At 56.8% G+C, this 24,777-nt stretch overlaps 1 protein-coding gene across 8 annotated transcripts; it reads left to right on the top strand.

The window, feature by feature from the left end:
* Positions 1-1,061: 1,061 nt before the first annotated feature.
* Positions 1,062-24,072, top strand: LOC117652190 (glutamate receptor ionotropic, kainate 2-like). Of its 8 annotated transcripts, none has more exons than XM_034396918.1 (20): positions 1,062-1,414; positions 9,905-10,093; positions 12,149-12,304; positions 13,414-13,598; positions 13,669-13,826; positions 16,666-16,807; positions 16,980-17,147; positions 17,454-17,606; positions 18,571-18,789; positions 18,870-19,076; positions 19,153-19,237; positions 19,325-19,463; positions 20,255-20,392; positions 20,760-20,958; positions 21,033-21,264; positions 21,334-21,449; positions 21,547-21,702; positions 22,177-22,279; positions 22,500-22,502; positions 22,631-22,934. In XM_034396918.1, the coding sequence occupies exons 2-18, from the start codon at positions 10,003-10,005 to the stop codon at positions 22,249-22,251; spliced, it is 2,619 nt and encodes an 872-aa protein (XP_034252809.1). In that variant the 5' UTR covers positions 1,062-1,414; positions 9,905-10,002; the 3' UTR covers positions 22,252-22,279; positions 22,500-22,502; positions 22,631-22,934. The 8 variants fall into 8 exon arrangements, with proteins under 8 accessions (XP_034252809.1, XP_034252810.1, XP_034252805.1 ...); XM_034396919.1 differs by having other exon boundaries at positions 1,063-1,414; positions 22,796-22,923; XM_034396914.1 differs by lacking the exons at positions 20,255-20,392; positions 22,177-22,279 and adding an exon at positions 20,427-20,543 and having other exon boundaries at positions 1,063-1,414; positions 22,796-24,072.
* The last annotated feature ends 705 nt before the right edge of the window (positions 24,073-24,777 follow it).

Below are 24,777 nucleotides of genomic sequence, written 5' to 3'. Positions count from 1 at the left end.
GTTACTTTGCCTGTCCCGAAAACACAGTCTTTCACCACTATAGCGTTGCCTGTCGACGAATGAAACTCGAACGCGCTGCTTGGTCCAGCCACCGAGTCTTGCTGGACAGTGGGAAAGCCGGGAGGAGCCGGGTCGTGAACAAAGCCCTGCATATTGCATCCTGGCCGTCCTGGCCGCCCCGGCCGCCGAGATGAGCGCTCCCTTCGACCCGTCCTCCTCCACCGCAAGGGCCTGGGGCTGCAGCCGGCTGGGGCCGCAAGGGTCAGAGTGTATTGACAGCGCGAGTCGTGGGGCTTCCCGGATTACAGGACAGTCCGAGCAGGGCCCAGGCCCAGGCCCAGGCCCAGGCCACGGCCCAGGCCGCGCCACCGCGGTGCGGGTCCGGCCGCACCTGAACCCAGTTCAACCCAGTTGGTTGGGCGACCGCGCTTCGCAGTGCCTAGGAGTGCGTCCGCTGACCGCCGCGCCGCACCCGCCTGAGCTCCCCGCCGAGCCGGTGTCCCCCGGCAGGCTCTTGAGGCGCCACACTGTCTGCGGCGGCTGTACCTGCACGCCACCGCAAGGGCGCCGATAGGGTGGGGTGAGGTCAGGGCCTCCACGATGTGCAACGTGTCGCTGCGCTCGCTGCTGTTCGCCACGACCTGTGTGGTGGTGCTGTTCTACGCCGTGCTGGCGGCGCGCCTCTTCGCGTCCTACGCCGTCACCATTTGAGTTAGTTCCCACGATGGCCGCGGCGCTGCCGCGCCTCGAGCGCTTCCACCTCTTCCTCATGTTCCTGTTCCTCGTGACGTACGCCATCGTCGTCTTCGTGACGAGCCGCAACTCGAGCGTGTGGCTGTGACAGGATGGCCTCCGCGACCCTGCTCGCCGTGCTGCTGCTGTTGTGCTTCGCCGCGGACGAGGCCGCCGCCGATGAGGCCGAGGCCGCCACCCAGGACGACGACGTGGTGGTGATGCCGGCGCTCGAGGAGGAGGTGCAGGCCGTGCCGGACGTGGCCGCGGTCCCGGACGCCGCCGCCGTGCCCGAGGACGACGTCGTGGCACCGCCGCCGCCGCCACCGGCCGCCGAGGACGACGACGAAGCTACCATCTTGTTCGAGTTCTCCGAGGACATCACGGTGCGCTGCCGCGACAAGGTGGTCAAGACGGAGCACCGCGACACCAAGGTGTACTGTTACTGAAGACGGCCCGCGGCCCACCAGGACCCTGCGTGCAGCATGCGTGCAGTGCACTGTGGGGATGGGGGCCCCTCGGCCCTGAAGTAGGCTGCACCGCGTAGTCGAGCACACCCTCCTAGATACAGCACCAAACCTTGCCCGCCGCGCTGGAACGGCATGAGAGCTGCGGTGCAAGGAAGCAAGACTACTTCTAGAAGCGGGAAACGACAGCGGAATGGATCAGTTTGAATTGGAAGGTAAGAAAGCTAAGCGCTGGTAGCGGTATTTTTGTGGAAAAGTCTGCTACGTTACAGTGCGCGTTGACGGCGCTCGAGATACATCTTGGCCGTAGAGGGATGGACCGGGCGGGCCGCGCCGGGCTGCCGTGGGGGTGGCTCTCTCTCTCTCTCTCTCTCTCTCTCTCTCTCTCTCTCTCTCTCTCTCTCTCTCTCTCTCTCTCTCTCTCTCTCTCCCTTTTGCGCTCGCGGGGGATGCTGGGTACGGTGGGTGGCGCTGGTGCCGCGCTGCCGCGCTGCCTCGCTGGAGGGGCTGCTGGCTCCCTCAGTGTGCCGAGCCGGGGCGAGCAGTGCAGGCCCCTCCGCTCCGCCCGCCCAGCCTGGAAGTCCTGGACCCAAACAAGCCATTGTCTGCGCGCCCCCGCGCCGCCCTGCCCCGCCTGGCCAGCCCTGCGTACCCGCGGTAAATATTGCATCGCCTCCAAGGTGGCCGTCGGCGAGGTCGTTGGCGCGGCCGCGGTGGCGTCCTGTCCCGGGCCGCCACGCCACCGCCGCCGAGCTGATTTATGCTTCGCGAACCGATGACGCGCGATTTGGCCGTCGGTTTGGTGACTGTGGCGCGCTCTGGCGTCTCCGCCACGCAACAGTTTGGCGTGAAGCTCCGCGGAGTCGTCCGTCAATGGCGCGGGGTGCCTGGCCTCGGCCCGGCCTCGGCCTGGCGTCCCGGTGACGCGGCGACGCGGCGACGCGGCCGCGCAACATGTCTAACAAGGTGCCTGGCCTCGGCCCGGCCTCGGCCTGGCGTCCCGGTGACGCGGCGACGCGGCGACGCGGCCGCGCAACATGTCTAACAAGGTGCCAACTATTTTGTTCCGGCTGTGGAGCGGAGTGGAGTTTCCCAAAGTCGGGGCCGCGTCGTTCCGCCGCTCTGTCTCTGTCGCACTCGCGGGGCGTCCCGCAGGGGTGCGAGAGAGACGGAGAGACAAAGGCACCCTTCGGAACCGCTCCGCAGACCGGCGTGCCCGACGAGAACCGCGAGGCTGCGGCCGGTAGGCTGTCAGGGGAAATGTGGTGACTGGAAATGACGTCATCAACTCAAGTTGCACAGCAAACTTTGCACCATGCCATTTTTACTTCCGTTTGTTGAAACGTCGTTGGTGCAGTTAATGAAGTTCCCGCCCCGCAGCTTTCACTAATTTAAGTCCTACTTGCGAGGGTTTCTGGTCGAAGATGACTAGTTTCCCCTCCGTTACCCCAACAACCCTACCGCGGTTCTCGCAGCCTCCAGTGAGCTCCCCAAAGCGGCCGTTGCCCGGTTCGATTCTCGCCGTTCCAGTCGGCTGCTAGTGCTCTCCATTTTTATTTTTTTTGCCGCCAGCCGTCCATCACGCGCGGGGAAGCTATAAAAAGCGACTTCCGGCCGAATCCATCGCGCGCCTCGCACACTTAGCGCATGACACATTGGTGGAGCGGTGGACGGCGCGACCCTCGATAGCGCCGATTTGGTGGGTGCGGTCGAGTGGAAAATCTGGGCGTCCGTCACGGAGTAGCTGGAAATAGTGCAGGCGAGGATTTCCCTGGTTCCATTTTCCCGATGCCGTTTCCCCGGTACCGTTTTCTGCTTTTCCGATTTTTCCCGCGGGTGGCTTTTCCGGCGCCGTTTCGTCGGCGCGGGCCCTTGCCAGCCCGTCCCGCTGGAACACAGTAGTGTCGGGACACCGGCGGTGCGACAGCCCCGCGCAACAGCATATCTCCTTGTCAAGCGCCGAGTCGCTCTTCGCGCCATACGAACTGGATAAAGTTGGGCTTTATGGAGGTGAAACTAACTTTCTGACCAACTTGGCAGAAGGATGCGGCGGCGCTCCACCGTGCAGGGCTGGCGAAGGGGGAACACCGGCTCGCCTCTCCGCCTGGCTGCCTGGCCGCGTGGCAGCGTCAGCGAGTCGTGGCAAACGCCTGGAGCATAGGCCACTCGCGGACACCTGTGTCGTCGCACTGCCTACCTCGCAGGCGGCGTCCTCTGGCGGCATTACCAAATTCTCGCCACACTCCCCCGAAAAGTGCGGGGTTGAGTCTCTTAAGCCCGATGTGTATCTCAAACCATAATTAATACTGGCTAGTAAGCGTGGAAAGGGAGGCCGCGGAGCCCCGAGAACGCCCCCATTGTTCCAAGAGGACGCTAACAATTGCAATGGCGGCAAAATGAATTCCTTGACCCCATTGTTGGGCCGGGACCGCCTACACCTGGCCACCGGCCGGGCCGGGCTGTTTCGGACCGCGTCTCTCGTTTTCATTTCGGCCCGCTCCATCTATCTCTGTCGGGCTGCAGGAGGAGGATGGGGGAATCTCTTTTGTATCTGGAGACTCCTTGGCCAAATCCTGTCATTTGTAGCCGCACAGCGCATGCCTTGACCATCGCGTCCTTTTTTTGGAACAAGTTCCTCGGTCTCGCGGCTTTTGCAAACAAGAAACTGGATTACGTTCTTCCTCGGTTGCTGTGCAAGAAGCGATGCAAAATTGGCTTCTCAATAAACATTACTTTGTGCCTTCTTGCTACGGGGAAGTTGAAAATTCCTCGTGTTGGTGTTGGCGGCCCTGGTTCCGCGTGACCGTTGGAGTGGCGCAAAAACAGGGCGAGCAACCTGCCGTCGCCTCCCACTGGGACACTAGAACATCTCTCTTTTCCTCGTTGTGTTGTGGTTCGCTGCCGCAGTGCGCCCAGACCGCCCAGACCTGCCAGGCCGCGCCACTTTGGCCTCTTCACTCGACTTTGCATAACAAAGCGGGATAAAGAATGAAATATGGGTTCAAGGCCGGCTAGGTGGAACGACGAGAGCAGGAGCTCGCCTCTGGTTGCGCTCAGCATTCAATTACGGACACGGGTCAGAACGAGGAAGAGATTACGATGCGTGCTTTCCCCCTCCAAACTCACCTTTAACTCAATTTGCCTCGGTCTTCATAAAGCGGCAGTCGCAGCCCGGAGCACTTTCCAACGGTCTGCAACGCGGAAATGTTGCAACAACAGTGGACCCAACCGAGGGGGCAGGGCTACCACGGTACCTGACCACAACGCCGTGCTGGAAGCCTCCACAGTGTGGTACCGTCCCCAACGGCCTCTGTGGGCTGGAGAAGTGGGTTGGGTCCCTCCCAGGTGTTTGTCGTGCCTCCGATCCGGCCGGCCCGCGAGGCTCCCCACAGCACTGCCTCTTTCACGGCTTCTGTGACTCGAACCTTTCCGGGTATTTCCTCCGGGCAATCCCGTCGGCGACACTGCCACCAATTTTTCTCCTCCCTTTCCACTCACTGAGTCAACGGGACGTTATTTTTGGTCTCGCAGTCTCGAGTCGGTTTCTCGCCCCCTTCCCCCTTTTTCCCCAACAGAGGGAAAAGTTGGACTGCTGAGAACGCGGTGTCGGAGTAATCTGGCCCGGTCCACATGCAAATCAAGACACCTGCATATTGCATATTGGGGGTCGTTTGCATCTGACCGCGTGGGGGTGGGGGTTGTCACAGCTGTTGCTCCCGAGTTGGCGCTCCCGGTGTGCTTTGCTTCTCCTTTATCGAAACTACCTTTATTGAGAGACTGCCTGGGACCCGGCTCCAGGACTCCAGGACTCCAGGCGGCTCCAGGCCTCGCCGGGGGCAGGAGGTGAACCGATCCTGGAGCCAGCCACTGTTTGAGATCATCAGTCAGGATCAGGTTTGCCCCCGGAGAGCAGCCCTGTACCAGTTTGCACAAACAACACTTCATCAACTCAGCCACTGGCTGAAAGCTTTGTTTCCTAGTTTCCCACCCCATTTGCATTACAGTGCGGTTTATCTCTTCTTACGACATTTAAGAGAGTTCTTGGCGTTTAAAAAAGATGTTCAACAGCCAGGTGACTTTAGAACGACTATTTTTTTTTTGTCACGAGTGACAATTTGCTAGCAGTCTGGTGGCGGCGGGGCGAGCCGGAAAAGCCTTCCGAGGTGGCTGGCGGTGGCAGGGCCCTCCGATCGTAAGACAGTGCGCGATGTACCGCACCTGAATCAGCAGCGGTCCGTTTCCAAGGCGTCGATAAGACTTGGGTTGCCGAACTGTTCGGGGCCCGCACTGTGATCCCCTTCGCCCTCCGTTCGCTTCATCCGAATCATATTCGTAAATTTCGCTCCCCCGCTTCGCTCCCTCTCCGTCTCCCCGCCAGCAAGAGCGAGGCTGTCCCTGTCCTTCTCGGACCCGCCTCCCTCCGTCCTCCCCGGTCCTCCGTGGTCCTCCCTCCCCCAGTGTGCGCCCCGCTCCCCCTCTCCGCCGCTCGCTCTCCCCCCGTCGCCGTGCCGCTGTGCCGCCGTGCCGGTCCCCGGCTCGGCCGCGCTCAATATCAGAGCTCCACACTGTTGGTGCAGACTCGGCCGAGTCGGCGGGCAGGGTCCTCCACCCCGCCACGGCCCGGCGGCCCGGCCCGGCCCACCGTCCTGCCTCCCACCAGGCATTGCCCCCGCCGCGCCACCCCGCCCCGCCCCGCCCCCGGGCGCGCCCCGCTCGGGGCTTTTCGGGCCGCGTCCTATTCGCGCCTCCGGCTTTTGATTCGGTCGGTGTTTGCGCTGGGAGCAGGACTTGCTCGGCACTGCGCCATTAAGCATGGCGTTGTCGAGTCTCGAAACGCGTTTCGATTTATGGTGGAGGTGCAGCTGCACAAACAAAGGCGAATTTGTCGCCTTTTTAAACGGGCGCGTCGTGCGTGCAAACGGAAGCACGTATTCCATTAGTATGCTGTTGTGTTATGGTAATAACTCACTCTAATTTGCACAAAGGCCAGGATTACGTGCGACAATGCCTTGTCCGCGGCCATCTGCGTTCAGTGCTCTGGGCACATGTATTCGATCGGCAGCAGCTGGGAAGGGACACCTTGCACGGCGAGCAGCCTGCAGAAACACGCTCCGGGAAAGAACGCAAAGCGCTCCGCTGGGTTCACAGTGTCTTGACCAGTGCTCCACACCACAGCACCCCAGACCGCCCCAGACGCCGAAACGGGAACCCAATAAGCGTTTTCTGTTTCTATCCCGGTCCATCTTCCTTCCAAGTGCGATAGGGACAGAGGATAGAGGGCGGTCGGCCACGTCGTGCCGCGTACTGGCAGTGCAGTGGAGGGAGAGGGAAGTTGGCGGCAAACTTGGCGACTTCTATCGAGAAGTCAATGAGACACGGCAAAGCCTTGCCGCAAAGGCCGCAGGGGCAGTGCACTGGGAAAGGCGCCATCATAACAGCGCGCCAAGAGTTAAAAATTGGAAAGGAAGTTGTTTTAACTTGGGAAAGTCGTGGGCCAGAAAAGCGTCGAGGCCTTCGAGGTGCGACGCGCTGTCTGGGCTGTGCCTGGGGCTGCGTGGCTCGCCAACTAACTTCCGGGCTGCGGACAAGGCTCCGTGGAGGTGTGAAACGGTCGACGCCGTCACTCAGCCCCGCCTGGTTATGCAGTGTGGCAGCCCCGCCCCGTTCGAGTTTGGCCCGCCGCGCCGGTCCTCGCGAAGCCCTCTTTCCATCACGCCCCGGAGTGCGGTCCAACTTCACAGTGCGCACGATGCGGAGGGAGTTCGCGAGTTGCGGTTTGCGCCAAACACTACTCCAGTTTGCGGAAGGGTTCTATGAGGCGGCGGCGAACGGGAGACGGACAAAAGCAGCGCGGTGCCACACGCGAGCTCTTTCATAGAGGGGAACAAATTGTGTCGCCCTGGCAACACTTTTCGTCTGGTTCTCCCAAGAGCAGCGATGCGATATCCCCCTCTTGCCAGGGAAACTTAGTTCGCTACGTGACCACTTCGATATGTTCCGAAGGGAACGCCGCTATCAGATCATTAAAGTTTCATCCCGGGGCCCTGTGGGCACCTGCTACACGGAGCATCGTCTGCTATCCTTCCAGCACAGCGCAGCACAGCACAGTGCAGCAACCGTTCCGGTCGGATGCCCTTTCTTCGAATCCAGTGGGAACGGTGAAACAGCGGGCAACCGTTCCCGCTTCGCGCTGCACGGATAACTTGTGACCTCACTGGAAAATTAATTGTCCCAGCCATGGGAGGGAAAACGAAAACACTCTGCGAAGCTTTATGAATCATTTCTCCAACAGCAGCAGCTGTTCGACCCGGGGCAAAATCAAAAACGCTTTTCCGGCGAAACAATGAAGTTTGCAAGCACTCGGGCAGGCGATCGAGGGGTTGGTTTTTTTCTGTCGTCGCGGTTCTGGACTGAACTCCGGACAGACAGCCGCTGTGGTGGCGACGTTTAGTGCGGGACGGACCTCACTCGGACGGTCGCTCCCCCGGATGATCTACTGACGCGGGAGTTACGCCCACAATCCCCCACGAAGAGCGCCGCCGCCTGTTTTTCCGACGCTCATTTGAATGGCCGTTGTTCCCGCCGGAATCTCCCGTGCATGGTGTTTTTGTGGGCCGCGCGCCAAGCCAACCCTTTCGTTTGTCAAGCAGTGATGGATGGGTCGATGGATCGATCTAACAGACGACCGCCGCCTTGTCTCATTATCATTGCACCCGGCCGCCATTAGTCCAAGCTCCGTTACACCCCAGTCCAGTGCAGTGGCATTGGGCACAGAACGGCCAAATTCCAAACGTGGCGGGAAAATGGAGGCCGCGCTCGAGTTTGGCTCGCTGGGAGTCGTCTGGGGAGCGAGACAATTACGGAGCGAACGTCGGGCGAGATTGTTCCCTCCCGCCAGACCGCATCAGAAGCTTTTTGCGATCACGAGTGGGATTGGAATCCTCTCCGGACCCGCAGCCAGTCTGGCAGTGCAGGCGAGGCGAGGCGAGCAGGCGCCAGTCTGCGCAAACTAAGCCTGAGGCGCGGCAAGAACCACCGCGGTCGCAGTCGCGCGGAGCAGCCGCCCCCTGCACCAGCCCTTCGGGACGCCCCGTCTCTCTCCCACCCCTTCGGGACGCCCCGCGGGTGCGAGAGAGACAGCGCGCCACTCGTAGTGTGTGCGCGGGGCGCAGCCATGGCGCAGCCGAGCCTGCATAATGCGTGCAAGGGTTCCCGCGACGTGATCCCGACTGCCGAGCGATTCCGAAGGTCGCTTCGTCGCTCTGTCTCTGTCGCACTCGTGGGGCTCTCCGCGTGGGTGCGAGAGAGACAGAACCACTTTTCTGAATCTCTCGGAAGCGTCAAGAAGAGAGCTGAAATTTTTCTGTGTCGCTGTTCTCATGCGTCCACTCGCGTCAACTTTATTAGTTTTATCGAATTTCCCTGGAATTGCCTTTTTCATTTCCATGACCTCGCCGTCGTGTTTTCATTGCGTCCCTTCTGCCCTTCATTATCCTTTTAGGGTGCGGTGCCGGGCGGCAATTTCATCAGCCCGATTCCCATCGGCCAGTGGCGGAGGCCTATTGCCCCGTGCTCGCCGGCCCAGCCGGCCCTGGTGACACGACGGGGTGTGATGCCCCTGGGACGGTGCGAACGCGCGCGAACGCACGCACAGCAATGCCAAGGCAATGCCGCGACCGCCGGGCACGAGCACCCTCCACGTTTAGCAGTGTAGGATCGCTGTAACGAGTCTCCCCTGCGTCACTCCCTGCAGATTGATTTTCCGTACAGTCACAGAAAAGAGGCAGGGCAGCCGTTTTCACTTTGTTTGATCCACAATACTATTCCTCTTCAATGTCCAACCGTTCATTGAATTTTGATCGAAATTCGACTGAAATTAATCGAAATTTGACTGGAAATTCATTGGAACTGTACACCGAAATATTGACAGTGATATCCCCTTGGGGAACGCCCAGAGAAATTTTTCCAGTGTGCACTTCGCCATGACAGCTCCTAATGGCACGGTGCCTGCCGTTCCACACCACTCCACGCAGACGACTGCATTCTGATCGTCCGCCCCAATTTCTGCAAATGCATTAGAAGGCGCCGGAAACCGCGCTAATGGGACGAATGCGCGAGCTGTCTGGCGAAAAACACGACACGAGGAAAAAGAGCGCATTACGGCACGGCGTGCACGCAGCAGCTCCCCGTGACTTTGGCGCCAAGTTAGTTCTGCGTCCCGCGGGAAAAAGAGAACCGAAGAGCGCCTGCTGAGTTGCGCCGGGATAATTGAGTTTGAAAAGCCAGTAAGCACGGCGGGCGTGCAGACGGCGTCGACGCAGGTCGGTGCTGCGAACTACCGTATGAAATCAGGGGAGCGGAAGAACAGGAAAAAAAGCACCTCACACAAGGGGTCATATTCTGGTCTACACACTCCGATTTCCGTCAGTTTTTTTTTTCTCAGCATTTGACTCTGCCAGCTCTAAATGGAGACTCTTCTGGCCATTTAGCTGCTCAAACATGAGTTATCCAAACGTAAAACTGAACTTCAAGGTTTTGCACCAAAATTATTTTGACACGTGTCCGTCGCTGGTGGATTTTTTTTTGGGGGGGAGGGGGGCGCAAAGCGAGTCCCACGCCCTGCAGTTCAAAGGCCGCCGACTCCCTCTTTCGCTGCCAACGCTAATGCAATGACATTAACAGTGTTTTCTCTCTCTGTCCCGCAGAGGCGCTGCGGTGTGATGCGACTCGTGGGGCCCGGGCCTGCCGCCACCCTGGACCGTGAAGACTGCCGCAGCTGTGCGTGGCTGTGCGTGCCTCCGCGATGCGCTGCGCGGGCTGGGCGCCGCTCTGGTCCCTCGGGGTCGCCTTCCTGCTGTCCGCCGTGCAGGCCCTGCCCGACGTCATCAGGATAGGTGAGTCGAGCGTTCGCCGGAGAGGTGAACCTAATCCAACAACTTGCACGACGAGGTGGTGAAACTGGCGTGCAGCGGCGCGACGCTGTTCGCAGACTCCATCATAACTTTAAACTGCCTCTGCTCTCCGCCCCCGTTCTACGCCGCCGCGCGGAAAGACGCGCGCACACATTCCGGGGCGTTTAGCCGCGTGACGAGCTTGGCCGTGGTTGATTTTCATTGTGTGATGTAAACAGGCGTGTTTAACCGCGCGAGTAGCGTCGTCGTGTTGCCAACTTGCGGGCGTGCCCCGCCCCGCCCTGCATTTGCATGCCACCTGCCCAAGTTTTGGCGCCAACTGCGCGCAAGTTGGCGGCCCTGTCTGTCTGAGTGCGCTCCACGTCGCGCTTCCGCTGCGGAGCAACACACTCGGAAACAAAAGCTGTCGTCGCTCTGTCTCTCTCGCACTCACGGGGCGCTGCGTCCGAGTGCGAGAGAGACGGCGGCGGCGCGTTTCCAGCCGATGACTCCCGCCGCCGCAGTGCAGGCAACCTGCAGCGCGTCGGCCTCGGACTGACAGGGCCGTGAAAAGTGGAGCGCTGTGGTTGGCAGCCCTGCGGCACTGCGAGGGCCGCGCTGAATCATGACGACGCTGCAGCCAAGCTTTATGCAAAGACACAAAGGCCCGCGATAGATGGATAGATGGATGGCCAGAGAATCGCTTTTCCGGCAAACAAACAGCGGGAATTCGGGGCAGCGTGGCCGTGATGGTGATCGTGTACCTCGGCAAAACTGATAAAGGACTTCAGTTCACGGTTAGACTTGGTCCTGAAAGATTCAGGGCCGTAACGCGTCCCTGAGGTAGCCGGACACCCGTTTCCAGGACGGGAGTGGCGAAATTCAACCAGTTTGCCGTTTGGTCCTGGAAACGGGTGTCATTGGCGACGTTTGTCACCCGTTTCCAGGACGGTTCGGAATGTTTGGGGCTCTCGGTCCTGGAAAGATCTCGGCGGGCCCAAAACGCCAAAAGAACCATGGAGCATCCCATGAGTCATGACGCCATGGGACACCATGGGCCGATTTTTCCCTTGTTGGGGGGTTTCCACGGAGGGACCTGCCGGCAGGGGGGGTCCCTGGCGTCCCGGGGGCCCCCGGTGAGCTGTCGCGGGGGGGGCCCCGGGGGTTTCCCCGGGGTTCCCTTTTTGGGGCGCCTTGGGGTCCCACAAAGTTTGGGACCGCGCCCCGGGGGGTCCCAAATTCCCCTTGGCCAGGGTTAAAGCTGTGGGGAGCGGCGGCCCCGGGGGTTCGAGACCTCATACCCTTTTTCGGCCGTTTCAAAACGGCCCCCAAAAGGGGATTTGCACTTTCCCGGAAGCGGTTCGGGGCTGAGCGGTCGGGTAAAATTTTATTGTGGAAAACCGGGGGGGGGTTAAAAACCCCAAGTGCCCCTCTGGTAACCTTGGGGTCGGGCCCCCCTGTCCAAAAAAAACCGCGCCATTGGGGGCCACCCCAATAGTCCCTTCTGTCGAATTGCGCCCAGGGCCCCGGTGGGCCCCATGGAAACAAAAGCTGTCGGGGGGCTTTTGGCTTTCGATTCCACGGGGCTGCCGATCCAGAAAGGGCCGGGGGGGTTTCCACCTTCCCCCGGGGAAAATGGGGCATTGAAAGCTCCGGGCGAACGGGCAAAATTGGGCGTTTGGGCCCCCCGGACCTTCCGGCCGAGGGCCCCAACTTTCCCGCCCGCCGGGAAAACTGCAAAGCGCCAAAACCCCCGGGTTTAGGAAAAGGAAAACGGGGAAATTTTCGCCCCCCCGGGCCAAACGGGCCGGAATCGGGAGCGTTGGCCTAAATCTTCGGAAAAGTTAACCGTGTTCAGAGGAGCTTTCGGGTGGAAGAAAAAGAACCTAGTTTTCATTTTACTTTTTCCTCCTATGATCAACTTTTTTCAAGGGCCTTTACTTTAAAAAGAAATAGAAAATAACGGAGCGTATATACACTTTCGCCCGAAATTTTTTTTCTTCCACTGCCACAATGCTTTATTTTTCTACAGGAATTGTTCACAAAATGTTGTTGCAGGCGGGCTGTTCCATCCGGCCGACGACACCCAGGAGGTGGCCTTCCGCTATGCCGTGGAGCGCATTAATGCCGATCGGACGCTGCTGCCCCGGGCCCGCCTCTCGGGGCAGATCGAGAAGATATCCCCGCAGGACTCCTTCAGAGCGTCCAAGAGCGGTGAGTGGTGCCTGTCTCGGGGGCCTGGCGCAGCCAGCGCAGCTAGCGCGGCCTGCACTGTCGAAAAGGTGTCAAGTCAGATCGGGTAAAGATACAGTTTCAGTCCCCAAGTCAAGCAAAAAATTTCAGACAGATCCCCCGGCACGCTTATATTTTTTTTTCGTGATAAAAGTGAGCAGACTCCTGGTTGGGGAGAAAGGAAACGATGGCGCAGACGGAGTCCTCTGTCTCTCTCCCTCGTCCTGCAGAATGCAGGTGGGGATGAAGCCAGCCTCGCCGGCATGCCCTTAAATTGCTTCCGTCCTTGTCGCTCGCCACTTCCGGCAGAGCGTCTCCGTCCTTTTTCGCGGAAGCCCTCTCCGGCAGGAGGACTTGGCAACCAAACGAAACAGCAGACTGATTCCGAGAGTCGTTTTCGCCGCCCCGTCTCTCTCGCACTCCGAGGGCGCCCCTTTGAGGTGCGAGAGAGACAAAGCGACGACCCTCGGAATCAGTCTGGAGACAGACGGCAGAAGCGGAAAACCGGCAGTCTTGATCTAGTGCTTCTCTTGACCCAATGCCGCCCGGAGGGCCAGCCTCAGACCTCTCGGGATTCCTGGATGGTCTGGCAGAATTCACAGCACCGCAAAATTTACTCGAGTTCGCGCTGCAATTGGCGGTCGGCAGCGGGGAAATCGCGTTCAACCGGTGGGGAGAAGCTTTCGCTCAGCAGACACACCCGAGTATTGCAGGTTAAGGGTACTTTTAGAGACTTGCTATCATAAAGGCTGTTCCTCTTCATCAAGGAAACAGGTCGGGATTTTTTTTTTGTGGAGCAGAAAGCTTCCGACGAGACACGCCTTAAACAAGCCACCGAACACCTCCCGCGTGGCCTGGCCGGGGCGGCCTGGGGCGGCCTGGGGTCATGGCGGCATCTCGTGAACTGTAACTTTGTTAGCCAGCCTCGCCTCGGCGCGGCTCGGCAACGCCTCCCGCAAGGGCAATCTCCAGAACCCCGGACCTCGCTCCTCATAATTTCATTTCGCGGTCTCGCCATAAAGTGGACCACTCGTATTTTGCCGGGCAGGTAGAATGAGTGCACACTGTGAAACTCTTTGTTGCCCTCGCAGTGTGCCACCTGCTGCAGTCCGGAGTGGCGGCCATCTTCGGCCCGCAGTCGGGCCAGACCGCCAGCCATGTGCAGTCCATCTGCGACACGATGGAGGTGCCGCACCTCGAGACGCGGTGGGACTTCAGGATCAGGAGGGAGTCGTGCTTGGTGAACCTCTACCCCCACCCCAGCGCCCTGTCCAAGGTGAGCAGCCACTCTTTTGCGCATCCATCACGCTCCAAAAGTTACCAGACTAATGAATGCATGGCTCCAGGCGTACGTGGACATCGTCCGGGCCTGGGGTTGGCGGACCTTCACCATCATCTACGAGAACAACGAGGGCCTGGTGCGCATCCAGGACCTGCTCAAGGCGCACGGCCCGTCCGAGTTCCCCATCGCAGTGCGCCAGCTCGGCGACGGCAACGACTACCGGTACGCACCATTCAATTAATCGAGTCAGCTTCAGAAAAAAGAAAGTTTACTCGGTTTTGCTTTGCCGCCCTGGCGGTCTGTCCAATGACGCCCTAAGGGTCACTCGGGGGTCTCGTGCCAAACACGAAGGCAAAGTCATGACTCTTGCTCTAGCACTGTTGCTCCCAGAGGGACAGTTAGTTAGTCCAGCGCTGTGCTGGCTGAGCTGGCTGAGCTGGCCAGTGCGGCCGGTCGCACTGTGCGCTGTCATCACCCTCAATTCGCATGGCAGCACGCCTGGCAGCACGCCACCAGCGCAACATGCACATCGATCGGAAGCAGCAAGGAGCCGCCCGTCTCGCGTGGGGAGAGAGAGAGAGAGAGAGAGAGAGAGAGAGAGAGAGAGAGAGAGAGAGAGAGAGAGAGAGAAGGGAAGGCTGAGGATGACGCGACCGATTCAAAAAGTGTGCGGTCATTTTTCAGATGGAGGGTAGGAGTGTGTGCGCGCCCACGCGCCCGTGGCTCTAATAAAGCCATCGCCCCCCCCCCTTGCAGCAACTTTCCAGCGTCGCACTTGACTTCCATTATCGCGAACGACATCTTTGGACATGATGAAATCCTCCGAGTCCCGCACCGCCGTCATCACCATCCATTAGAACGGCCCCTTCCCCTACCTTTTCTCTCTCTCTCTCTCTCTCTCTCTCTCTCTCTCTCTCTCTCTCTCTCTCTCTCTCTCTCTCTCTCTCTCTCTCTCTCTCGCACGCACGCCCACACCCTGCGGGGTCATTCTCTGGCCACGCGCCAAACTGCCGGAGAGCCGCGTAGCGCCGGGTATCGATTCCGCCGGGCAAGCAGCGCGAAGCAGCGCGCCACGCCGTTTATTGCGATGAGACCCGTTGTCTGTGTAATGTGCGGTCGACCCGAATTGAAAATAAGTAACGCAACCGCCAACTGCATGCCCCCCCCCCCCCCCTCTGCCCACTGCTCGCGTCCATGCTTGCCTGCCTGATGAAATGGCCGCACACGCAAAGCGGGCGCCGGAAGCGATGCCTCCTTCGCGTCCTTCGCCGATCCATCCGGCCGCGTTTGTGTTCGCGCAGCTCGCGTCTCCGGTTTACGACACTGCGAGTCGCCCGGACTCGTCCGCACGTGGGAGGGGGGACTAGTTTTACGAGTCTGTTTATCTGAATCATCAGACCCCCGCCGCACCCTGCAAAATCACCGAAACAGTCGGAATAATATTTTTGCAGAAAATTCCAAGTGGAGTGGAACAGCACCTGTCTCTGTGTCTCGCTGCACAAAGGCAGGCGGGTCTTGCATAAATCAATGGCTGTCTCTTTTTTTCTGGGCGGGCCACGCCATACGGCACCCACCTGCACCCATATTGGAGCAGCCCTCGATTCGATGCCGCTCCGCCGCTACACTGCCCTGCGGCATTAATAAAACTGTTGCTCGGCGACGGTCTGTTGTGCGTCTCGAACAAAGTCGAGCGGTTCCACCTTCGCGTCCAACTTGGTCCGCGCCGTGCTTCGCCGTGCTTCGAGTCAACATCCCCTTGGCCTGCGACTTGCCGCGCGGTTCTTGCTGGCGGCAACTTTCGGCCCACTTCCATCTGCCAGCTTCCATCATAACATTGCTCCCCGAAGCCGAGCCCCCACTCCGTGCCCCCGCTCCGTGTAACGTGCTTACACAGGACGTGCCCGCTCGCCCCCGCCCGGGTCAAGGGTCCTGGGGGACGCCGGTGGGGCGGGGCTGGCGGTAAGTAACGTAAGGACCATAGAGCCACCGCTAACGGGAAAAAACGAAGGAGGGTGGTTGTCGAGCCCAGGTCGCAAGCACCATACAGTGTCTAAAGCAAAGAACGGAAAGGGTGCGAGCCGGGGCGCGCGTTTGAGAACCCTCCACACAGACGGCGGCAGCTCAAAGGACAAACGAGTTGCTTTCCAGCCGGCACCCAAATGAGGCAGAACAAGCCGAGCCCCGGGGGAGGTGCTTGGAGCTACTCGACTTTGCGACTGGAAACAAAACCATGAAATCAAAAGAGGCAACAGCGGGACTGATTAAAAAACAACAACAAAAACGCCAGAAATTTTTGAAGTAATTGGACCCGGGATATTTTTTGTTTGGTCCCCTGCTTTGGCAGCGCCGGTAATGTTTGGCCAGACTGCGGCCAGACTTTGCTTTCGCTGTCATACATCACCCGGCGTGGCATCCGAGAGGGAGGGACCCGAGGAGGGACCCCTGGACGGTCCGGTCGCCGTCGGAGAAGAAACTTTTGACAGGCAACGTCTGCCGGGCTGACGGAGTTTGTCCGGCCGACTCCCCTCATTTGGACGACAATTTCCCTTCGTGAGATGAATTCAGCCGTTGAGACGGGGGAAAAAAAAGGTCAAGCGAGGGGTAAAAAAGAGAGAGGAGAGATTCTTTTTCGGAAATGAGTTGACCTTCGCCGCCTCGGTCATTTCCCTTTTACCTCGGCGGTAATGGCGGCCAAATCGGGTTATGGCGCCCGCCTGGAAGCCTGCGAGGCACACTGGAACGCTGGAAGCTAGCGCCCGGGCGGTAGGCCAGCCGCGCTGGAGTGGACTCAGCCGCGTGGCGGGGTGCCTATCCTCTGGTTGACAGGCGCTCGGAGGCGGCGGAGCGGCCCGCTTCGGCGAGTCCGCTGGCAGATTCGCCAGTTTGACTCGAAGAGAGAGACCGGGGGCTCCCCGCACGCCTGCGGTCCCGCCCCGCCACCCGCCACCCCGCCGCCCTGGCTAATATTTGGCCTGCAGACCTCGGGACGGCCGGAGTAATACTTCCCACAAACAGTGCGGCGCGGCAAGATTGTTGCTACAGTGTTTGTCTGGTGTCGCAGGCCGCTGCTGAAGCAGATCAAGAACTCGGCCGAGTCCCACATTGTGCTGGACTGCTCCACCGAGCGGCTCTACGACGTCCTCAAGCAGGCGCAGCAGATCGGCATGATGAGCGACTACCACTCGTACCTCATCACTTCGCTGGTGAGACTTCGACAGTGGCCTCCCTGCTTTACTCCTTGAGTACTGTTTCATTACTTTTGCATTTAGTTGAAATAGTTCAAAGACAGGAAATTTGGCCCTGTCATAGTGGCTTTTTGTTTGGGCCTATTTACATCCAAATCGCGACGTCATGGACTTGTGTGACTGTGCCCAGGACCTGCACAGCGTGGACCTGGAGGAGTTCAAGTACGGCGGCACCAACATCACGGCCTTCCGCCTGGTGGACCCGGAGAAGCCCGAGGTGCAGCAGGCCGTCAAGGACTGGATCCAGGGCGAGGCGCGGCACGGCCGCAAGCTGGACATGGACGCCGCCAAGGTCAAGGTGGGTGCACTGTGCTGACGCTCTCAGTGCTCAACGCACAGTGGGCCAGAGGACCGACGCCGTCGGCCAAAATCCTAGACGCGTTTTGAGCTCCAGAGTCCCTAATCAGGACTGTAACTGAACGTGTGACCCCACCACTGGATTCCTCATTTGGAGTGCAATCCAGTGGTGGGGCCACACGTGGTTCGAGTCTAATTCAGTGGCTCTGGAGCTCAACACGCGTCCGGAATTTTGACTTCCTTCACCGGTCTACTGGCTCACTGTGTTATGGCGCAGTGCCTTTCAAAATGGAGTCCTTTTTTCCAGACGGAGACGGCGCTGATGTACGACGCGGTGCACCTGTTCGCGAAGGCGCTGCACGACCTGGACAGCAGCCAGCGCATCGACATCAAGCCCCTGTCCTGCAACTCGGACGACACCTGGCCGCACGGCTACTCGCTCATCAACTACATGAAGATCGTACGTACCCTCGGCGCCCTTTGGGAAACCAAAAAAAACACCAAAAACACACGTGGGGAAACTTGTCTCTGTGATGGCAACCCCTGGAGCGAACACGCAACACATGACGTTGTGTACCGCTGTAGTAAAGAAATCTGGCCAGGATGTGCACACACACCCTTACACGCGCACACAGACGCCCACTCGCGCGGAGCGCAACCAGCCTTGCTTAATTATGCAGTCGGATGACGTGCGTCGCGCCGTCTCTCTCGCACGCAGGGAAAGGGAGGCGTTGTCTCTCTCGCGCGCCGACGAGGGCGCAGGGTAGTGCGTAAGTGGGAGGCGGGTTCGTGCTTCGCTCTAATCAAATGTCTGGCGGATCTCTGCACGCGGTGCGTCTCTCTCTCTCTCTCTCTCTCTCTCTCTCTCTCTCTCTCTCTCTCTCTCTCTCTCTCTCTCTCTCTCTCTCTCTCTTCCCTTCGCGGAGGGAACGCGGAGCGGCATCCCTGCGAGAACTCGCCGGCTTTGGGGAGTTAATCACGGAGTGCGGTGCTGCCCCCTTTCTCGAGCGAGAGAGACAGAAAGAGCTTTGTGCACCTGCATTCGCTCCGCTGTGCATCGCTCTCGCTGCAGCGCCCTACGGTCACATCGTTAGTGGGACTCTTTCAAGCGGAGGCAACTTGAGAAAGATGGCGCCCGTGACGCGGCACGGCGTGGCGTGGCGCGGCGGGCCTCCGGGGGAATAGATTGGGGCGAGGGCGTCCGAAGCGGGCCGCCACCACCCTCTCCGCCAGGACGGTCCAGGCCGCCCCGCGCCGCGTCGAACGCCGCCCTTCGGGCCCTCGTGGGCGGCCCGCCCCGAGCACCCCCCTTCCAGCCCTTTTAGGCGCCCTTTTAGAGGCCGATGGACTTGACCTCAATTGTGTTTTATCATTATTCCACACTTCCCCCTCCTGACGGTGGCGTGGTAACCATGCGGTTGCAGGTGGAGATGCGGGGACTCACCGGCACCATCAAGTTCGACAACCAGGGCTTCCGCACTAACTTCGTCCTGGACATCATCGACCTCTCCAGGGAGGGGCTGCGCAAGATCGGCACCTGGAACTCCACGTCGGGCGTCAACTTCACCCGCACCTACGGGGAGGAGTACACGCAGATCGTGGAGAGCCTGCACAACAAAACCATGATCGTCACAACTATTCTGGTTTGTAAAGCACCTGGTCCTGGTTTTCCGACCTGTTCTCTTGAGGAATTTGACTTACAATCATCGCTTATTTTTTGCAGAGTTCCCCATATTGTATGCGAAAAGACTCAAGTGCGATGCTGACTGGCAATGCTCAGTTCGAGGGCTACGGAATCGACTTGATCCACGAGATCTCGAAGATACTAGGTTTCAATTACACGTTCAAATTGGTCCCAGATGGGCGCTACGGGTCGCTCAATAGGGAGACAAAGGAGTGGGACGGCATGATGAGAGAGCTACTTGACCAGGTTGGTGTTTGGAACACTTTTTCAACATAATTTTGCCTTAGCCTTCTTTTTTAGCAATGTGTTTACTTTTTTGTAGCGTGCTGACGTGGCCATAGCAGATTTAACCATAACCTACGACAGGGAGCAGGCAGTGGACTTTACTATGCCATTCATGAACTTGGGTACGAAGTGGTTATTTTCCTATTTACAAAAACAAAGTAAAAACATGCGCGATTGTTTTACTAAAACTTATCAACTTTTGTCATCAGGAATTAGCATTTTGTACCGCAAGCCAATCAAACAGCCTCCCAACCTATTCTCCTTCCTGTCCCCATTGTCCCTGGATGTGTGGATCTACATGGCAACGGCTTACCTGGGCGTATCCGTCCTCCTCTTCATCTTGGCCAGGTAAGCATCTCACAAGATACTCTCCACAGAAAGGTGAACTCTCTACTCTTGATAGACTGCACACTCTTTTTGCCTTCCAAAATTCTTAATTGCAAGTGGCCTGCTTTGCTGAGGGCAGACCAGGGCTCTTTTTACTTTTGTTAACACTAAATAACGCTCTTTACTTCTGATGGCTTCAGTGGAAAAAATATTTGACATTTCCACATGGCCGAGGAATCTAACGAGCGTCAAAGCAAACACGTATACCCCAATACAGAATACAATGATGCAGTTTACATTTTCACAGAACATATTCAAACCACTTTTGTTTTCTGCACACAATTCAAAGTTATTGTTGAACTTTCTTATTTTTCTTACTCTTCATGTTTTCTTCCTCTCTCTCTATCTCAACTTCTTTGCTCCGTGCATTCAATGCTGCATGAAGCAGGCTTAGGGGGTTAATGGAGACAGCCCACTAAATTTTTCAAATTCTACCGCCACCCTTTGCTTACCGACTCGTTTTTTGTTTGTTATTGGTCGGCTCGCGGTCACCCTCAGCTTTACTCTTGCCACTCGTTGAAAGTTGGATTTCACTTTTGAGTTCATTCAAAATGCAGTTTTGTCAAAAAGACTATTTTTACATCTGTCAAAGGTAGACGTCCTTGCCACCCCTTTGGAAGTACTGCGTAGGCATTGTTTTCTTCGTCTTCGCAGAAACGCAGCCGTTTCAGTGGAACTGTTGAGACGAGGTCCAACAAGGTCCTTCCTTAGCGAGCATAGCTGGCATGTGGGCTGTCTCTGTGTGTTCCCAGGTTCAGCCCGTACGAATGGGACAACCCCCACCCCTGCAACGACGAACCGGAGATCCTAGAGAACCAGTTCAGCCTCATGAACTCGCTTTGGTTCACCATTGGTTCACTCATGCAGCAGGGTTCGGACATTGCCCCCAAGTAAGTGTTGCGTGTCTCTCTCCTTGTGTTGCAGCATGTTGCGTTACCCCAACAACTCCAAAGACTCAGTAGACAGAGAGTTTGGCTTGGTCAACTCTCTGTGGTTCAACGTGGCCTCGATCCTCAAACAGGGCTCAGGCATAGCCCCCAAGTAAGTGAGAGGCGGAATGATTTTAATAAAAGGTTTGCACTAATTTTCTCGAACAGTTGGTTGTCCCAACAAAATCTCTGTATTCATAAAATTTATTACATTAATGGAATAATTGGAACTTTTTTCGACCCAGTCTTTATTTTCGCCCGCGAATTGACTCACTAATACAAGTACAGTGCTTACGGAAAGTGTTTAACCTCCGTTTTGTCTGTGCAGGGCCGTGTCGACTCGAATGGTGGCTGGCATGTGGTGGTTCTTCACCCTCATCATGATCTCCTCCTACACTGCCAACCTGGCCGCTTTCCTTACGGTGGAGCGAATGGATTCGCCGATCGAGAGCGCAGAGGACCTCGCCAAGCAGACCAAGATCAAGTACGGCGCTCTTCGCGGGGGCTCAACCGCAGCCTTCTTCAGGGTAACTACCACTGCGTTCCTGAGCTAGCCTTTCAACTCACCCACCGCAAACTCAGCCCTCAAACCCCGCTGCAGGATTCCAACTTCTCGACGTACCAGCGAATGTGGTCCTTCATGGAGTCGGCCCGGCCGTCCGTCTTCACGTCATCCAACGGGGAGGGCGTGGACCGCGTGGTGAAGGGCAAGGGCAACTACGCCTTCCTCATGGAGTCCACGTCCATTGAGTACGTCATCGAACGGAACTGCGAGTTGACGCAGATCGGAGGCCTTCTCGACTCCAAGGGCTACGGCATCGCCATGCCCCCCAGTAAGTCGCAACGAGTTTTCAAACTTCACTTTTAGGTTCGAACGCATGTAAAATACCGTCCCTTTACAGACTCGCCGTACCGGACTGCCATCAGTGGCGCGGTGCTCAAACTCCAAGAAGAAGGAAAACTGCACATCCTCAAGACAAAGTGGTGGAAGGAGAAGCGGGGCGGTGGCTCGTGCAGGGTAATTATTCTAGAACTCATTGCCAACCTAATGGCGGGAAAGCGCTCCAAGTCTCGCCCGTTCTGCCTGTCCTAAACTCAACGCTGCCGTGTTCCAGGACGACCCCAGCAAGAGCAGCTCTGCCGCGAACGAGCTCGGCCTGGCCAACGTCGGCGGCGTCTTTGTGGTGTTGCTGGGCGGCATGGGTGTGGCATGCGTCATCGCCGTGGCCGAGTTCGTGTGGAAGGCGCGCAAAGTGGCCGTGGAAGAGCGGGTGAGGGGAAAACTCAGTTCGAACCCAGTTTCGGTTTGAAGCTTCTTGCATGGTACAAGCCTTCAGAAAAATGCATGCGACATGTGAATGTCATCAGCGTGAGGCCCAAGTGCATGTTTGCTCAGCGTGAAATAGCCAAAGTCAGCGTCATCAGCACCAGGTGTCTCGGGTGGACCGCAAATGCATGTGGGGATCCTGTGCGAACTCTGCCATGGTGCGTTTTGTATCGTTGCTACTGACTGACTTTGAATTAGTTTTGGTGTTTGTGCACATCCTTTCTAACATAACAATGCACTGCTTTCACAAAGAGTGAGACTTGAGTTTAACCTGACCTTGTTTACCAAAACGCACATTTAAATGCGTTGGCACCCCTTACCGGAATCTTACCTCAATTTTTTGTGACTAAATGAAATAGCCTAGTGGCATGGGATCTGAGCCTGTCCGACTGACATGTACTGGTGGCTTTGTTGCCAGCTGTGCGATTCCAAGGAAAAGCAGCAACAAACACTGATGCGGGATATAGAATTGCCTCCAGAATTGCGCTGCTAGCAGACTGCCACCCGTTTCATAGCGTGAGGTTGGTTCAAATCTCATATTAGTTTATTACCATGTCGCTTGTAGAATTGGTTTAGGCAGCATGATGATACAACCTCAACAATGAAGCCTTTTGCTCAACGAACTGACCGGAAAACGCATCTTAGTGGACGTTAGTAGTGCAACGAAAACTTACACCTGTTTTTTCTTTTCCACGCCTGCTCCCGTCCACTGCCCATGCCTGCGTCGTGTTGGCACGATAGAAAGTGAGTACTCCTGTTGGATCGCTGCCGCCTCCTCACATCATTTCGGAGATAGTCAAGGACCGCAGCTCCATTGCATGAATGCAGCGCCAACAAATCACTCAGACAATAACGTTTTCCTTTCCTGGCAGTAAACAGTTTCCACATTTCTTTGAACCCGTAAACGGTGGGGATGCACCCGCACGGAATGTGACCCCCACTGCCACTGTTCTTCTGCCGCTTTGCGTCACCGGAAGTGCCACGCCCGTCGACCGGAAGTGCGGCACACTGCTACAGCCGGCGTGATGTGTTCACAGGAGTCGCTGGAGACGAAAGTTTCGCTGGACCACTTGCACTTTTCCCCACCGTGTATGGTGCTGACTAATGCTCACGGACCCCACGGCAGCCAAGGGCAAGCTCGCGGTGCCTTGGACGGACAAGCCTGCACTTCTCAAAGCACAGAGCAGGTCCCCACGTACAAGCCGTACTCAGACAAACACGCCCTCTCACGAGCCGAGTAACCGTTTTAGACAATAAAATGGGAGAGAATGCAGTGTCAGCTGTACACGTGTCAGAAGATAAAGCGTACGGATCAAAGACAGAATCTCAATTATTGTGTGTCCCGTTGAACGTTTGAGTTATTGTTAGTGGATTAAAAACCGTGAGGTTGGGTTTGTGTCGTGGCCCAAAATAAATTCAATTGTGATTTTTGTGATTCATATGAGACTTTTTAGGAATTTCAAACTGTCAGCCCATTTTTTTCTGTAGATTTGTATGGATTGGACTGCCACACTCGTTTATGTTAGTCTTTGTAAAAGTAGGAATAAGCTGTCGGTACGGTGGACTTTCAATTGGACTTGGTTTTCATAGACCGCCTTTATTCAAGGGCTTTATTCCCTCGAATGTTGGGAAAAAGACTGCCACGCATGTCTCTCATAGCCTTCATTGAGCACGAATGCCATGTTAATGTTTGTTACTGATAAGTGTAACCATCGTGAGGTATTACAAAAATTGTGTCCCTCTGGGAATCTGACGAAAACACACTGCCTTCCTTTATTTTCTTAGAACAACGTTTTAGTGTAACACGTTTCAATAGTTTTAGTAAAATATGGGTTTGTGGCGTCACATATCCTTACATTTTGTTACCATTGTACTCCAGTCTCCTCCAATGGTTTGCTTTATGTCAGAAATTCCAGAGAACCCTTGCGGAAAACCTTGTCACTTCCTTGAGGAGTCGTTTGTTCCAAGACCAGTTTGTTTATTTAAACAAAAATATGTCATTTTAGCCCATTCAAATCCGTAGATTTAACAAAATAATGTAAGTAAAACTTTATATTCGTATGTTGGTATCCTCTAGGCAATAGGGTAAGACAGGCCAGTTCTTCAAAACACCGAAGACGCGTCTCTCAATTAATCACCTGCGAGACACTTATGCTCCTGTGTTATCTTTAATTATTTGTATTCATCTGGAATCTACTGTTTATAAATAAAATAAGTCATTGGTGAAAAATTTGTCAAAGAATAAACATTGAACATAATAAATACTCAATTTCTTGTGCCAATGTGGTTCTAAATAAAAACCTGTTTTTTTAAAGGATGCGTCTTTTCAACCTTATTTATAAACCCCACTTTACACTTTTCAACACTTTACGACTAAAAGTAAATACAAAGCAAATACAAAAATCGCGGGGTATAGTTGGTGTTATTTTAAACCACAAAAATTCAAACTAGCAATAGAATGAGCACCATTTCATTGCTCCGATCAAAGAGTCTACCCCCCCCCGCAAACTAGCGGCCGCATGCGGCGCTACTGTGAGCAGGCAGAGACACTGCCGCCCGGGCCGTGGAGTATTCCTGCCGTGTGTGCTTACTCATCGCCCTTGGTCCTCTCAAAAGAACAACACCCTGACACTGAAAGAAAACTATAAATCACAAAGAAAGGGTCAAGTGATTACAGTATGAATCCTCTGCTGAGGCCGTTGACGCGCATATCTGAATTTGCATATTCGAAAGTTTCCCGTTCTTCCGTCTCACTCTGAGCCATGCCAAGCCTCTGGCAACTAAAACCGCAAAACTAGGCGGGCGTTGCTGCTGCGTTCAGTTTGTAATCATTGTACACTATTTGGCCCGCGCACGTTGCGGATGACGCTTGCGTGCCTGCACGGCGAGTCGCGGCGAGTCGCGGGAAACGAGCGTTGACTCGCGGGGCCTGCACCACACCCCTCCACGGGGCCCTCCCCGCCAACCTCCCCTCACGGCACGCGGCACCAGGTCGCGTGCTATTTGTGTCCCACGCGTC

This window comes from Thrips palmi, unplaced genomic scaffold (assembly GCF_012932325.1).
Source record: "Thrips palmi isolate BJ-2018 unplaced genomic scaffold, TpBJ-2018v1 HiC_scaffold_7, whole genome shotgun sequence".
In the NCBI taxonomy this organism is placed as follows: domain Eukaryota; kingdom Metazoa; phylum Arthropoda; class Insecta; order Thysanoptera; family Thripidae; genus Thrips; species Thrips palmi.
This window is presented reverse-complemented; position numbering and strand designations above follow the sequence as displayed.

Excerpts from the sequence above, each read along its gene's own strand:
- LOC117652190 (XM_034396911.1), top strand. The coding sequence starts at position 10,003 with ATGCGCTGCGCGGGCTGGGCGCCGCTCTGGTCCCTCGGGGTCGCCTTC. Across the intron at positions 10,094-12,148 it reads GCCCGACGTCATCAGGATAG|GCGGGCTGTTCCATCCGGCC; the intron begins GTGAGTCGAGCG and ends ATGTTGTTGCAG. Across the intron at positions 12,305-13,413 it reads CTTCAGAGCGTCCAAGAGCG|TGTGCCACCTGCTGCAGTCC; the intron begins GTGAGTGGTGCC and ends TTGCCCTCGCAG.